At 44.7% G+C, this 12,712-nt stretch overlaps 2 protein-coding genes across 2 annotated transcripts; both read right to left on the bottom strand.

The window, feature by feature from the left end:
- Positions 1-2,551: 2,551 nt before the first annotated feature.
- Positions 2,552-5,490, bottom strand: LOC132206462 (ferritin, heavy subunit-like; the record flags this gene model as incomplete). Its single annotated transcript, XM_059640647.1, has 4 exons — positions 5,389-5,490; positions 3,590-3,736; positions 2,935-3,060; positions 2,552-2,686 (listed from the first exon to the last, which is right to left on the bottom strand). Coding segments are annotated over exons 1-4 (510 nt in total), but the record flags the coding sequence as incomplete, so codon positions are not given.
- Positions 5,491-9,132: 3,642 nt separating this feature from the next.
- Positions 9,133-11,520, bottom strand: LOC132206429 (ferritin heavy chain, oocyte isoform-like). The gene is made up of 4 exons (XM_059640560.1): positions 11,419-11,520; positions 10,221-10,367; positions 9,501-9,626; positions 9,133-9,279 (listed from the first exon to the last, which is right to left on the bottom strand). The coding sequence occupies exons 1-4, from the start codon at positions 11,518-11,520 to the stop codon at positions 9,133-9,135; spliced, it is 522 nt and encodes a 173-aa protein (XP_059496543.1).
- Positions 11,521-12,712: the final 1,192 nt, after the last annotated feature.

Raw genomic sequence — 12,712 nt, 5'->3', positions numbered from 1 at the left:
CATTCCTGGGGTCATCGTAATAAATCACCTTTGAACACTTTTGAGGTTTTTCACATCCTTCCTTGAATGCCACGCCCAGAACTGAGTACATAATTGAAATGTGGTCTAACCAATGATTTGTAGAGGTGTAACATCAATTCGTTGCTTTTATACTCGATGCCTCAATTTGAAAACACAAGGTTCACATAAGTGGCTAAATCTCCATTAATAACAGTTTCATCCTGCCTGATCACTTTCAGATAATCACATACTTGAAACCGAAAGTCTCTGAGCTCCTGTACTCACATCAGATTTGTAACATCGAGCCTGTTTTGTCTTTCTGTGTTTCTTCTACGAAAATGCATTACTCACTTTTTTTATGTCTTGAAATTGGAAAGCGATTGGCAACATCAAACCTTGTGCAGTAAATATCTGTGCGCGCAGATATTGTCCTTTCCACAAAGTAACTGTTTTTGACATGGTCCTGGATGATGTAGTTCTCATGTGAAGATTGTCATCCCATTCTACGCACAGTCCGAGATGATCATTGAGAAGAAATGGGTTCTTTCCTCTCTACCCTGTCAAATCCATTAATCCTCCGAAAAATATCAATTACAGCCATCCCTTAACCTTCTGCACAGAGGGACTAGACAAGCCGTTATCATGAATTAACCATCTCTCTGTCCAGGTTACTTCCAGAAATTCTGTGCATAACCATCTTTGGGTCGAACCTGCCAGAACTGTGCACTCCGGCTGTGGTTGAACAGGAACTTGACCATTTCACCAAAACCTCTCCATCCAGAGGTATTTGAACCCCTCAGAGATCAGGGCCAACATTAGTTTCGAGAATGTGGTGATTTGCCTTCTTGCATTACTGTAGCCCATTTGGTGTAGGCAAATCGATACTGCTGTTAGGGAGGGAACCTGGGGTTACGATTCCAACGCCGGGTGATCGGTGGCTTGGTGTAGAATGTGGAGATGCGTGGTGTTCCTACATATCTGCAGCCCTTGTCCGATGGAAAGTAGTTGTGGTTTTAAGAAGTTAAGGAGCTTTGGTAGATGGTATATATTGCAGTCTCCGCGTATGTCAGTGGTGGAAGGATTGACGAGAGTGGCTACTCGTTTGATGGAGGCTGTCAACATTCTGGAGTGTTAGACTGCTACCTGTTATCCTGAGTCTGTCTGACATCACTGAATTTCACGCACATCATTCTCATTCCAGAAGACAGGGTCCAACCAAGCCTCTTCTGGTTCACTAATGTCCTTGTTTGTAAGAAACTGCCATCCTTACCTGATCTAGCCTATGTGTAACCCCACAGCAAAGGGTTTTAATTTGAATTACTCATGGGCTGGCTGGGGGGGGGAAAATCAGAGATGGATAATGTAATCAGAGATGGATAATAAATGCTGCCTGTCAGTGATAGCCTGATCCTGTTAAAGCCCTTACACAAACCAGTCACATTGTAATTCAGGGCTGATTGACAGTGATCAAGCCAGCCCAGTGCACTGTGTGGAGTCACAGGTCAGCCAGTCGACAGCAGGAGAGCTGATCTGCTTGAAAATTGAACACAAAGGTAAAAATTGGAACTGCTGATTTCTGTACATGGTATTTGCATTTTAGCTTGATTTTCTACCAGGCATCTGCAGTATTTGTCACCTCTTTGCAGGGTAATAATAGAAATTATCACACAGGGAACAAGGTGGGCACTGCTTCATTCCCAAGGCAGTTCCCAGGCATTAGCATTCTGAGACAAGGTAGATTTTTCTTTCTCCTACCTGTATAAAAGGAAATACCAAAGAAACTAATTCCCTAGCTCTGGGAACAGTGACATAAGCAATTCCTTATCAAGAGGAAAAACCTGCAGAAAAGCAGTGTATATTACTCTTTAAAAGGAGGAATTGTACAATCTACTAAAATCAGTAACATCGAGGCATTACAACAAATTGCTGGAAAACACCTCACTGTCAGGCAACGCAACATCAAATCAAGAGATGATCACGTGTCTCATGGCCAGGTTCTGTTCAACCCTTCTCCCTCTCAATGCTGCCAAACCTGAGATTTCCCAGCAGGTTGTGTTCCTGGTTTCCAGAATCTGCTTATTTACAAAGAGACCCAAACACATGGCCAAGGGCAGTGCATTAGATCAGTGCCTACCCTTCAGGCAAAGGACTGATTTCAGTCAGTGTATTGATTAGAAGCTGGTCCTGCAAACTTGTCCCTGTAAGTACATGTGAGTACATGTCAGTAATGCTGATTTATCTGTCAACAACCTTACCAGTTATGGAATTTCCAATAAAAGGATTGCCCACTCAATCCCCAGACACAGCAGAATCAAACACTGAGCAAGTTACTGGGGCAGGCATTGAATCAAAGGATGTCACAAAGAACAAAGGATTGATGATCAGACATTAAAACACAGAGCTCCAAGAACCAGAAGCTATGAAAATAAAACACTGTACTCAGTTCCATGGTGAACACTATTTTAATTTGCTCAGAGCACAACTAGTCATTTAGTAGAATGAGGTCACCATGTACAACAGATATAGATATTGACCCCATTCAGCTGAGTGAGAGCCTGTCAAACAGGTACTCTCCCATGCCATTGTCAGGGGCTCCCAGTCTCTTCAGGTTGGTGGTGTGATCTCCCAGCTTCTTGATCATCTTCACTTGCTCATCCAAGTAGTGCCTCTCCAGGAAGTCACACAGCTGGAAAGCAAAGAGGGGAACTGGTTAAATCTGACCAAATGCAGATTGGGAGACCGAACAGTGAAGTGATGTCATGGAGATTGCCAAATACACACGAGAAAGTGCTCAGTATTAGAAACAGGAGGATCTTGGTACAACCCAAGAAAACCCGCCACAATGTCAAAGGAGATCTTGTGGCGAACAAAAAGGACCAAGTGTCTGATCCCTGTTTTTATTCAAAAACCCAGATTTAAATACACCACACTCACATGAGGGTCCGTGTGGCCAGAGGCCAGTTTGTGCAGATCCAGCAGACTCTGGTTCACATCCTTCTCCATCTGCAGAGCTCTCTGCATTGCCTCCAAGCCACTGCCCCACTCATCCTGCTCTGGCTTCTGCGGGGAGGGAAGCAGGAACAGAAAGCACAGCTCAGCAGGCAGTTGTATCATTAGTCTACATCTGATCAGTTAGTTATCCCTCATCATTGTAGGGGAGGTACTACAGGCCAACTTGACCTTGGTAAAACACATGCTGTATTTGGTACTGTTCTTGAAGGGGACATTTCTAAACAGATCCTGCTAGGCTGTGATCAGAGTGATCTCAAGGCATCAGAAACATCTTCTAGATGTATAAAGGCTTCATTCTGATGAATTCAGCACCTGAAAGACTTCTGTTTTCCCTTTTGACACCTCATCTTGTCCAAAGCTGCAGCAGACACCGATATTTGCTCACCATCCAGAATACTGGATTATCACAATTGCCAACTATTGTTCAATCACAAGTGCAAAAAAGTGTTTCTTTTTAGTGAAGGGAATCTTATTGTGGTGAGCAACCTCCCATTCACACAGTATTTGTCTAATCCTGAACCTGATCATATTGAGATATCAGTCCATTGTATTGAGCTGAAAAAATTTTGAATCCAACCTTGATGTCCTGCAGAAGGACACGACCTCCACGTTTATTCTGGAATGTGATCAGCTTCTCTCCATGTTCTCGCTCCTCATGGGACTGCTCCTTGAAGAACTCAGCAAAGTGACGCAGGGCAACATCATCCCGGTCAAAGTAAGAGAACTGTGGGGGAAGAAACAGGCAGGAAGGGGAAGTGTATCTGAAATTCAATGGCACTCCTCAACCAGAAACTAACCCAGTCACCATCTTGATTCCACATTTAAGGACAAAAAGCTGCAGCACAGGAACAGGCTCTTTGACCCTCCAAGGCTGCACCGAGCGACATCTGGTCTCAAATTGGTCATCTATTTTCATAGGGTCTCTATCCCTTTGCTCCCTGCCCATCCATGTACCTGTCCAGATAGATCTTAAGACACTAGTGTGACTGCATCTACCACTTCCACAGGCAATGTGTGCCAGGCACCCTCCAACCTCTGCGTAAAGAGCTTTCCAAACATATCCACATGATAAATTGCCCGTCGCATTCCGAGGTATGGGGGTTATAGGGGAATGGGTCTGGGTGGGATGCTTCAAGGGCCAGTGTGCACTGAGCTAAAGGGCCTGTTTCCACACTGAAAGGAATCTCACCCAATCTTCCCTGAAAAAAACTTCCCTGCTCTTACTTTGAGCTCATGACCCCTAGTAATTGAGTTCCCCACTCAAGGAAAAAGCTTCTTGCTATCCACCTTGTCTACACCCCTCATGAATTTGAGGAGCTCAATCAGGACCCCACCCCCAAATCTGCCACCTTCTAATGAAAATAATGCTCATGTACTCAACTTGTCTTCCTAGCTCACACCCTCCATACCAGGCAACATCCTGGTGAACCTCCTCTGCACCCCCTTCCAAAGCATTCACATCCTTTTGTTAGTATGGCAACCAGAACTGGACATTTAATTACTGGAACATGATAGACAGGCAGAAAGTCTTGTCCCATGGAAGATAGAAGAAAGAGAGGACACACAACCAGCCGATCAAGGACACAGCACTGTAAGAAAGAGCACGTGGATGGACAGAGCCATGAATCGCAGTGAGCGCCAGCATTACAAACATCACCCACCTGAATAACCCCACTCTGTCCTACCATCTACTCAGCACTGAGTTCTAACTGGTTTTTTTTCCTGTAATTCACATTTGGAGTGTGAAAACATGCCACACTTGTCTTTCCTCCTACTGAATAGCTAGGAGGAGGATGACTTCTGCGGAAGAGTCACTGGACCCAAAACATGAACTGATTTCTCTAAATCCTGCCAGATCTGTAAAGCTATTCCAGCTGTTTTTGTTGCTGTTTCTAATTTCCAGCAGTTGCTTTTCTTTCAGAAAAGAAAGAACTCATTTAGGGCCAAATCAGACAGCAGCCTGGTGAATGGGGCAAAGTTTTAAGAGTGCAAGTACATTTTGCATAGAAAAATTCACCAGGGAAATCTTCTCTTTAAAAGAAAATTGCAACCAAATTTAAGGAAAATATAGGTTTATCAGCAACATCAGCTCATCCCTTCAGAGGAAGGAGAAAAGTCACTAAGGGGTACATTGTCCAGAGATAACAAAGTGGCCATTGTCACCCAGGAGTCAGTTGCAATACAAGACAAACATCAAGTTTCCAACAGAGTCAGTGTGAACCATTTCACTGGGATTCAGTCAGGGAAGGGCCACAGACCAAAACACATGCTACAACTAAATCATGAAACTAGGCAAGAAAATAAACCTAAGAGAGTCAATGCACATATATCACAGGCTTCAATTTGAGGTCAGGTCTTCAATGTCACAAGCCTCACCATGGAGAGGTAAGCATAAGAGGAATAGAGCTCCAGGTTGATCTGCTTGTTAACAGCATCCTCACAGTCCTTGTGGTAGTTCTGACATACTTGGGAGGCCATCTTCACTATTCCCACTCAAAAAGTGAGTTGCTCTTCCACAAGCTCTGTATTTATACTCCTGGGACCATCCTGCACTCACCCATGGAGAGGCAGAACTGATGATGACTGACAATTGCTGCTAGCCAATCAGGAACCACCCATGCATACAGGCACCAATGAGAGAGAGGGGGAGGGTGTGTTAAGCAGAGCTGATCACAGGTGGAGATGAGAGCCAGGTCTGGATGGTTATTCTGTGATTGGAACAGCAGGAGGCCATTCAGCATCTCAAACCTGTTGCTCCACTCAATCAGGTCATGGGTCATTTGTAGAACAAGGTGTTGAGCTGGATGAACACAGCAGGTCAAGCAGCATCAGAGGAACAGGAAAGCTGATGTTTCAGGTCTGGACACTTCTTCATAAGTTATTTGGCTCTTTTTTAAAAAGAACTGCATTTGGTTTGAAAAAAGCTTTAACATTTTGTTTCTAAATTAAGGTGGTTGTGACAAACTGCACGAGGAAGTCAATGAAGAAGAGGTGTCAGTTTCTCAGCCTGTTGTGCTGGGATATGAGACAGAAAGGTGGGAAATTTGACTCTGGGTCATAGAAAACTGTGACAGGATCAGACGGGGCAAGGACAGGAAGGATGTTCCCAATGAGGAGGGGGGGAGGGGGGGAAGTCCAGGATCAGGGTATCCTGATGTAAGAGGACTGGGTTGGACATTTAAGACTGAGAGGAATACAAACCCAAAATTTACAAAAGTTCCTGGGTGGACATTCAGAGGATTTTTAATGACAGAGGCCATTCATCCCATCATGTCCGTATCGGCTTCCGAAAGAGCTACCCACCTAGTCCCCCTCTCCAGCCCTATACCCTCTATATTCGTCACTCCCAAGTATATATCCAGCTCTTGTTTTGAAGCCACCTATGGGATCTACCTCCGCCACTCTCCCAGGCATCACATTCCAAATCCTAACAACCTTCTGAATAGAGAGGTTTGTTCTCATCTCAGAGCTCCATTACTGACAAACTGTGACCCCCTCATTACTGCCATAATCAACTGGTGAAAACAGAATGTCCTCCTTTACCCTGACAGAATTGTTCATTATTTTGATCACTTCAACAGAGTCACCTCTTAAACATTTATGCTCCAAGGAGATTTACCCCAATTTCTTCCATCTTTCCTTGTATCTGAAATACCTCATTCCTGGTGTCATTCTCGTAAATGCCCTTTGAACTCTGTCCAGGGCTTTAATGTCCTTCCTTAAATACCATGCCCAGAACTGAACACAACACTGCACATGTGGTCTAACCCATGATTTGTACAGGTGTAACATCTATTCTTCGCTTTTATACTCTCTGCGTCCATTTGAAAACACACATTTCACAAAAGCCTTATCATCGCAGCTTTATCCCGCTCAGCCACTTTCCAGTAATCACATACTTGAAACCCAAAGTCCCTCTGCTCTTGTACTCGCCTCAGAATTGAAACATCGAGCCTGTTTTGTCTTTCTACGTTTGTTCAAGCAAAATGCATTCATCTTTTATGTTCATATTGGAAAGCAATTGGCAACATCAAATCTGACCAAATAAAAATGTATCTGCTGATTCACATATTATCCTTTCCAAAACGAAGCTGTTTTTGGCTTTATCATAGATGATTTACTTCTAATGCGAGGATTGTAATCATATTCCCCACTCTTAGTCCTAGATGAGGATTGAAAAGAAGCAGGATCTCTCTATGTACCCTGTCAAATGCATTAATCCACTTTGAAACTTGAAGCACAGACGTCCTTTACACTTCTACACAGAGGGGCTTGGGCAAAGTATTATCATCGTAACCAATTAACTTTCTGTCCGGGGGCATTCCAGAAATTCTGTTCATAACGATCTTTGCGTCCAACCTGCTCGAACTGTGCACTCCAGATATGTTTGAACTAGAACAAAAGAACCTCCACGCTGAGATATTTGAACTGGTCCGAGATCAGGCCTAACATTAGATTCGCGAATGTGGTGGCTTGCCTTCTTGAACTGTTGTTGATTTAGTGGAGGCAGATCCCCAATGCTCCTGGTGAGGCAATGGCAGCATTTTGATCCACCAACACTGGATGAATGGGGGCTTTGGAAGGTGTTGTCTAAGAAGATTTGGTGGATTTCTACAGCATTTGTTAGACGGCACATATTGTAGTCCCTGTGTGTCAGTGGCGGAAAGAATGAATCTCGCGGCTGCTCTGAGCTGGAGGCTCTTAAGCTCCTGGCGTGTTGGACCGATACCCGTTGACCTGATTCTGTCTGAACAACTCTCTTCTGGCAATAAGAACCTAATAATGAGCTTGACAATCATTGCTTGGAGCTGGAGGCCATCAAGTTTCTGGAGTGTTGGCCTGATCTCCTGATTCTATCTGACACCGCTCTGGAATTAAGAAGGTAATGAGGAGCATTCAATTCAGTGTCAAAAACCCATCCTTACCGAGCCTGGCCTGCATATGACCCTGCAAGCACAGCGATGTGTGCACCTCTGACCTGGCCTTGTGGCAATTTGAAATGGATAATAAATGCTGTCAGCTCAGAGACATCCACATCCTTTTAATAGAGGAGACTGTCACCCCTGAACATCAGGAACAAGGCAGGCACAGAGCAGTGCATGTGCTGGCACATGCAGGTCAGTTGAGAGCAGGAGAGCTGATTTCATTGAAAATAAAGAGCTAAAGATTGGAACTGCTGATTTCTCCTCGTGGTATTTGGGTTCTAACTTTACTTTCACCTGGTGTTCTTAGCCTATGTAATCTTTACGTTGCAGAGCACTGAGAAGTTGTGCCACACCTGCTCCAAGATGGGCACTGCTGCCTTGACTAACAGGTCATTCTCTCTGGCGAGTGCACGCGTGAGAGCCTGAGACAAGTGAAAACAAGTTTTCTCATTCTCTTACAGGCAGCCATGAGACTCACTCCTTCCACCAGTGATAAAGGAGCAAAGGAAATGGGAGCGAAACCACTTGTATCCTTTGTAGATAAGCAATTGCTAAAGAGATCAGTGCATCTTCCAGGCTAAATTTTTTTTACTTTATATTCTTGTTTGCAAAGTGAATGTATGCTCAAATCATTAGACTCCAAGTGCTAGAAAAAGTCACAGGTGTGGCAACATCTGTCAGGAGATGATAATGTGTCTCAGGTCCTGGGACTGAACAGTTCTTCCCCCAGGTGCAGCCAAACCTGAGATTTCCTGCAGCTGCTTATTCCAATGAGACCTGAACATTGCACAGGGCAGGGCTCCAGTTCAGTTCCCAACACTTAGCTTGACTGAGACCAGTCCCCTGCCTATTGACTAGAAGCTGGTCCTGAAAAGTTGTTTGGCTAGTAAACAGTGTTGTACTGACAAAAAAAACCCGAACACTTGTGGGATTTCCACTACATTGATTGCTGACTGAATTCGTACAGCCAAAAGAGGAGCAAACTACTGGGGCAGGCATTGAATTAAAGGTTAATCAGAAGTAACAGAAAAGGATTTAATGATCAGATGTGCAAACAGCAATACCAAGAGCCAGAAGCAGCTGTGAAATTAGGCAAAGTACTCAGTTCCATGGTGAACACTATTTTGATTTGCTCAGCACAACCGAGTTACTAGCATTATGTCACCATGTACAACGTACACATTATTGACCCCATTCAGCTGAGTGTGAGCCTGTCAAACAGGTACTCTCCCGTGCCATTGGCAGGGGCTCCCAGTCTCTTCAGGTTGGTGATGTGATCTCCCAGCTTCTTGATCATCTTCACTTGCTCATCCAGGTAGTGCCTCTCCAGGAAGTCACACAGCTGGAAAACAAGACAAAATTAATTCAGAGGAATCTAAAAGGTGTCTGAAAGTGACCTCCCATGACAGATGTGACGATCACCACCATGTGGAGGTCCACTCAGGTGATGTATTTGAAAGTTTGTTTTAACAGCCTGCAGGAGGCTGGAGAGGTAGTTGGATTTTCACCCAGAGTGTGCACAAACACACCACTTTCTTCCAAGAAGAAAGTTTACAAACTCACATGAGGATCTGTGTGGCCAGAGGAGAGTTTGTGCAGATCCAGCAGACTCTGGTTCACATCCTTCTCCATCTGCAGAGCTCTCTGCATTGCTTCCAGACCATTGCCCCACTCATCCTGCTCTGGCTTCTGGAGGGAGGGTAGCAGGAACAGAAAGCACAATTCAGCAGGTAGTTGAGTCATTAGTCTACACTGGTTAGTCATCCCTCATCATTGTAGGAGGTACTACAAACCAATGTTAATTTGGGAAAGACTCCTAGATTTTGTACTGAGGGATTAAGAAATTTTCTAAACACATTCTACTGTGAATGTAGATTCTCAGAATTCACATGCAGAGAATAGGTACCAATGGAAGTAATTCCTGGCTTTCCTATTGTTGTGATTGGAATTGTCACAAGTTATCAGAAACATCTCCTAGATTCACAAAGGCTGGACACTGCTAGTTTCCACACCTGCAAAAGTTCCCTTTCATACTTTGTTACCTCACCTTGTCTCAAAGAGTCATTCACAGCAAAATCTACTCCCTATTCTGGTTCATTTCAATTGCCTTCTGCTGAAGAGTCACAAGGACAAAGTATTTCCTTTTGCCTGAAAGGGAATCCTATTGGAGAACACCCTCCCCTTCACTCAGGGTTTGTTCAATCCTGAAGCTAAATAGATGGAGATACCAGTCGATTGTAGCTGCTCACAACAAGCTGCAAACAGAAGGCTTCAGAATCCAACCTTGATGTCCTGCAGGAGGACTCGGCCCCCACGTTTATTCTGGAATGCCATCAGTTTCTCCGCATGTTCCCGTTCCTCATGGGACTGCTCCTTAAAGAACTCAGCAAAGTGTCGCAGGGCAACATCATCCTGGTCAAAGTAAGAGACCTGTCGAGGGGTAAAGAGGCAAGAAAGGGAAATGTCTGAAATACATCAATGCCTCTCCTCAGATACTAACCCAGTCACCATCTTGACTCCACATTTAAGTGGACAAAACTAGAGAGCCAGGAAGTCACCTTCCATGGATTATAACCCATATAACAGATACTTAGCCAGACTTCTGGAAATAAAAGGACAAAAGCCAAATGCAATCCCTCACCTGTGTTTCGGTAAGATGGTGCGATAGAGTGTGGCATGGTGCACAAAGGGGACAGCTGTCTATAACCATTACATATCCCTGTTCTGCACATGGAGACCAGTTAGACCCCTGTCCAACTGAATGAAGTGCTATGAATAATGCAGTCAGTCATTAACACAGCCAGAAATCTCAGTCAGCAGCCTCATTATCACCATCACCCACCTGAATAACCTTAGTGTCCTACCACCCACTCCACACAGAATTCTAACTGCTTTGTTGTACACGAGTTAATATTTCAAGTGTGTGCCACTTTTCATAGCTCACAAAACACACTGAGCAAGGGTCAGTGGACCCAAAATTTGACCCAATTTCTTCCACCATTCTTTGCAGATCTGTAGAACTTTTCCAGCTATTCTTGGTGCTGTTTGATTTCCAGCAGTTGCTGTTTTTAGTTAAGGGAACTTTAGATCTTGAACATAAGCCAGTCTGGCAAATGGGGCAAGGTTCAAACAAAAGGATACATTTGTGTCCTACCAGGGAAGGTTTTCTGAAGAAAAGGGATATAACCAAGTTAAATTTATCAGCAAAACCAGCTCAACCCTCCAGAGTTCAATGAAAACAATCACCAAGGGCTACACTGTCCCGAGATGGACAACTGGGGATCCACACCCAGGAGCCAGTTGTATATTAAGACAGTGTTCAAAACCTGAACAGAGAGTCAGTGTTAGGACTTGCACAAGATTGCATCAGGGGAAGGGCCACAGAAAACAATACATGCTACAGCTAAGTCATGAACCCAGCATAAAAACCCCAAACAGGTCAACACTGTTATCACACAGGCTTCAATTCCACAAAGCTCACCATGGAGAGGTAAACATAGGAGGAATAGAGCTCCAGGTTGATCTGCTTGTTAACAGCATCCTCACAGTCCTTGTGGTAGTTCTGACACACTCGGGAAGCCATCTTCACTATTCCTGCTCACAATCACAAGGACAACTCTGGAACAAAGGCCTCAATCCCCAAAGCTGTTGTGTTTCTACTCCTGAGACAACCGGCACTCACCCAGAGGGAGGCAGAACTGATGATGACTGACAGTTGCTGCTGGCCAATCAGGAACCACCCCTGCATACAGGCACCAATGAGAGAGAGGGGGAGGGTGTGTTAAGCAGAGCTGATCAGAGGTGGAGATGAGAGCCAGGTCTGGATGGTTATTCTGTGATTGGAACAGCAGGAGGCCATTCGGCATCTCAAACCTTCTGCACCACTCAATCAGGTCAGAGGTCATTTGGTTCTTTTTTAAAAGAAGTAAATATGGTTTGAGAAAAGATTGCTCGTTTTGTTTTTAAATTATGGTGGTTGTGATCAACTGCAGAAGGGACTCATTGAGGAAGGGGAGTGTCAGTTTCTCAGCCTGTTGTGCTGGGATTTGGGAAAGAAAGGTGGGAAATTGGCTCGGGGTCATCGAAAATTGTCATAGTGTCAGCTGTGGAAAAGACAGGACGGATGTTCCTGATGATGGAAAAGTTTAGGACCAGGGGTCACAGCCTAAGGACACATTTAGGACTGAGATGAGGAGAAATCTCTTCACCGAGAGAGTGGGGGTCCTGTGGAATTCTGTGCCACAGAAAACATTTGAGGCCAAAACTTTGAATTTTTTCCAGGAGCAGTTGGGTGTAGCTTTGAGGGCTGAAGGGATCAAAGAGTATGGAGAGAGAGTGGGAAGATGGGACTGAGTTATGGAATCAGCCACAATCACATGGAATGGCAGAGCAGTCTGGAGGGGGCTGAATGGCCGAATCCAACAATTTTTTTTCGATGATTCTAAGTTTGTACAACCAGTGCAGCCAGGGTATTGTGATTCAGGGGTAATGTCCCTAGCTGTGGACCAGGAAGCCTTGGTCCAAGTCCATACCAGATCCAGAGATTTTGTAACATCTCTACAGGCAGAATTAGAAAACAACCAGAACAGGTGCAGGCACAAAGGACCGAATGGCCGCCTGCTGTGCCACAACAATTCTCCGATTCTGTGATGGGTCTGTACCTGAGCAGCATCTCCCTGCCTCCAGCTCCTGCCTGTGGATTGTCACCTCGCAGTGATGGAGAGCCTCGAGTGTTCTGTTGGTTCTGAGAGTGATACCTGAAGAGGATTTCACCT

Source organism: Stegostoma tigrinum, chromosome 38 (assembly GCF_030684315.1).
Source record: "Stegostoma tigrinum isolate sSteTig4 chromosome 38, sSteTig4.hap1, whole genome shotgun sequence".
Classification (NCBI taxonomy): Eukaryota; Metazoa; Chordata; class Chondrichthyes; order Orectolobiformes; family Stegostomatidae; genus Stegostoma; species Stegostoma tigrinum.
This window is presented reverse-complemented; position numbering and strand designations above follow the sequence as displayed.

What these genes read in the sequence shown, in the direction of transcription:
- LOC132206429 (XM_059640560.1), bottom strand. Translation starts at nt 11,520, where the DNA reads ATGGCTTCCCGAGTGTGTCAGAACTACCACAAGGACTGTGAGGATGCT. An exon ending in CCTATGTTTACCTCTCCATG is followed by an intron (nt 10,368 to 11,418) that starts GTGAGCTTTGTG and finishes ACCCCTCGACAG; the next exon opens with GTCTCTTACTTTGACCAGGA. An exon ending in CTGGCCACACAGATCCTCAT is followed by an intron (nt 9,280 to 9,500) that starts GTGAGTTTGTAA and finishes CTTGTTTTCCAG; the next exon opens with CTGTGTGACTTCCTGGAGAG.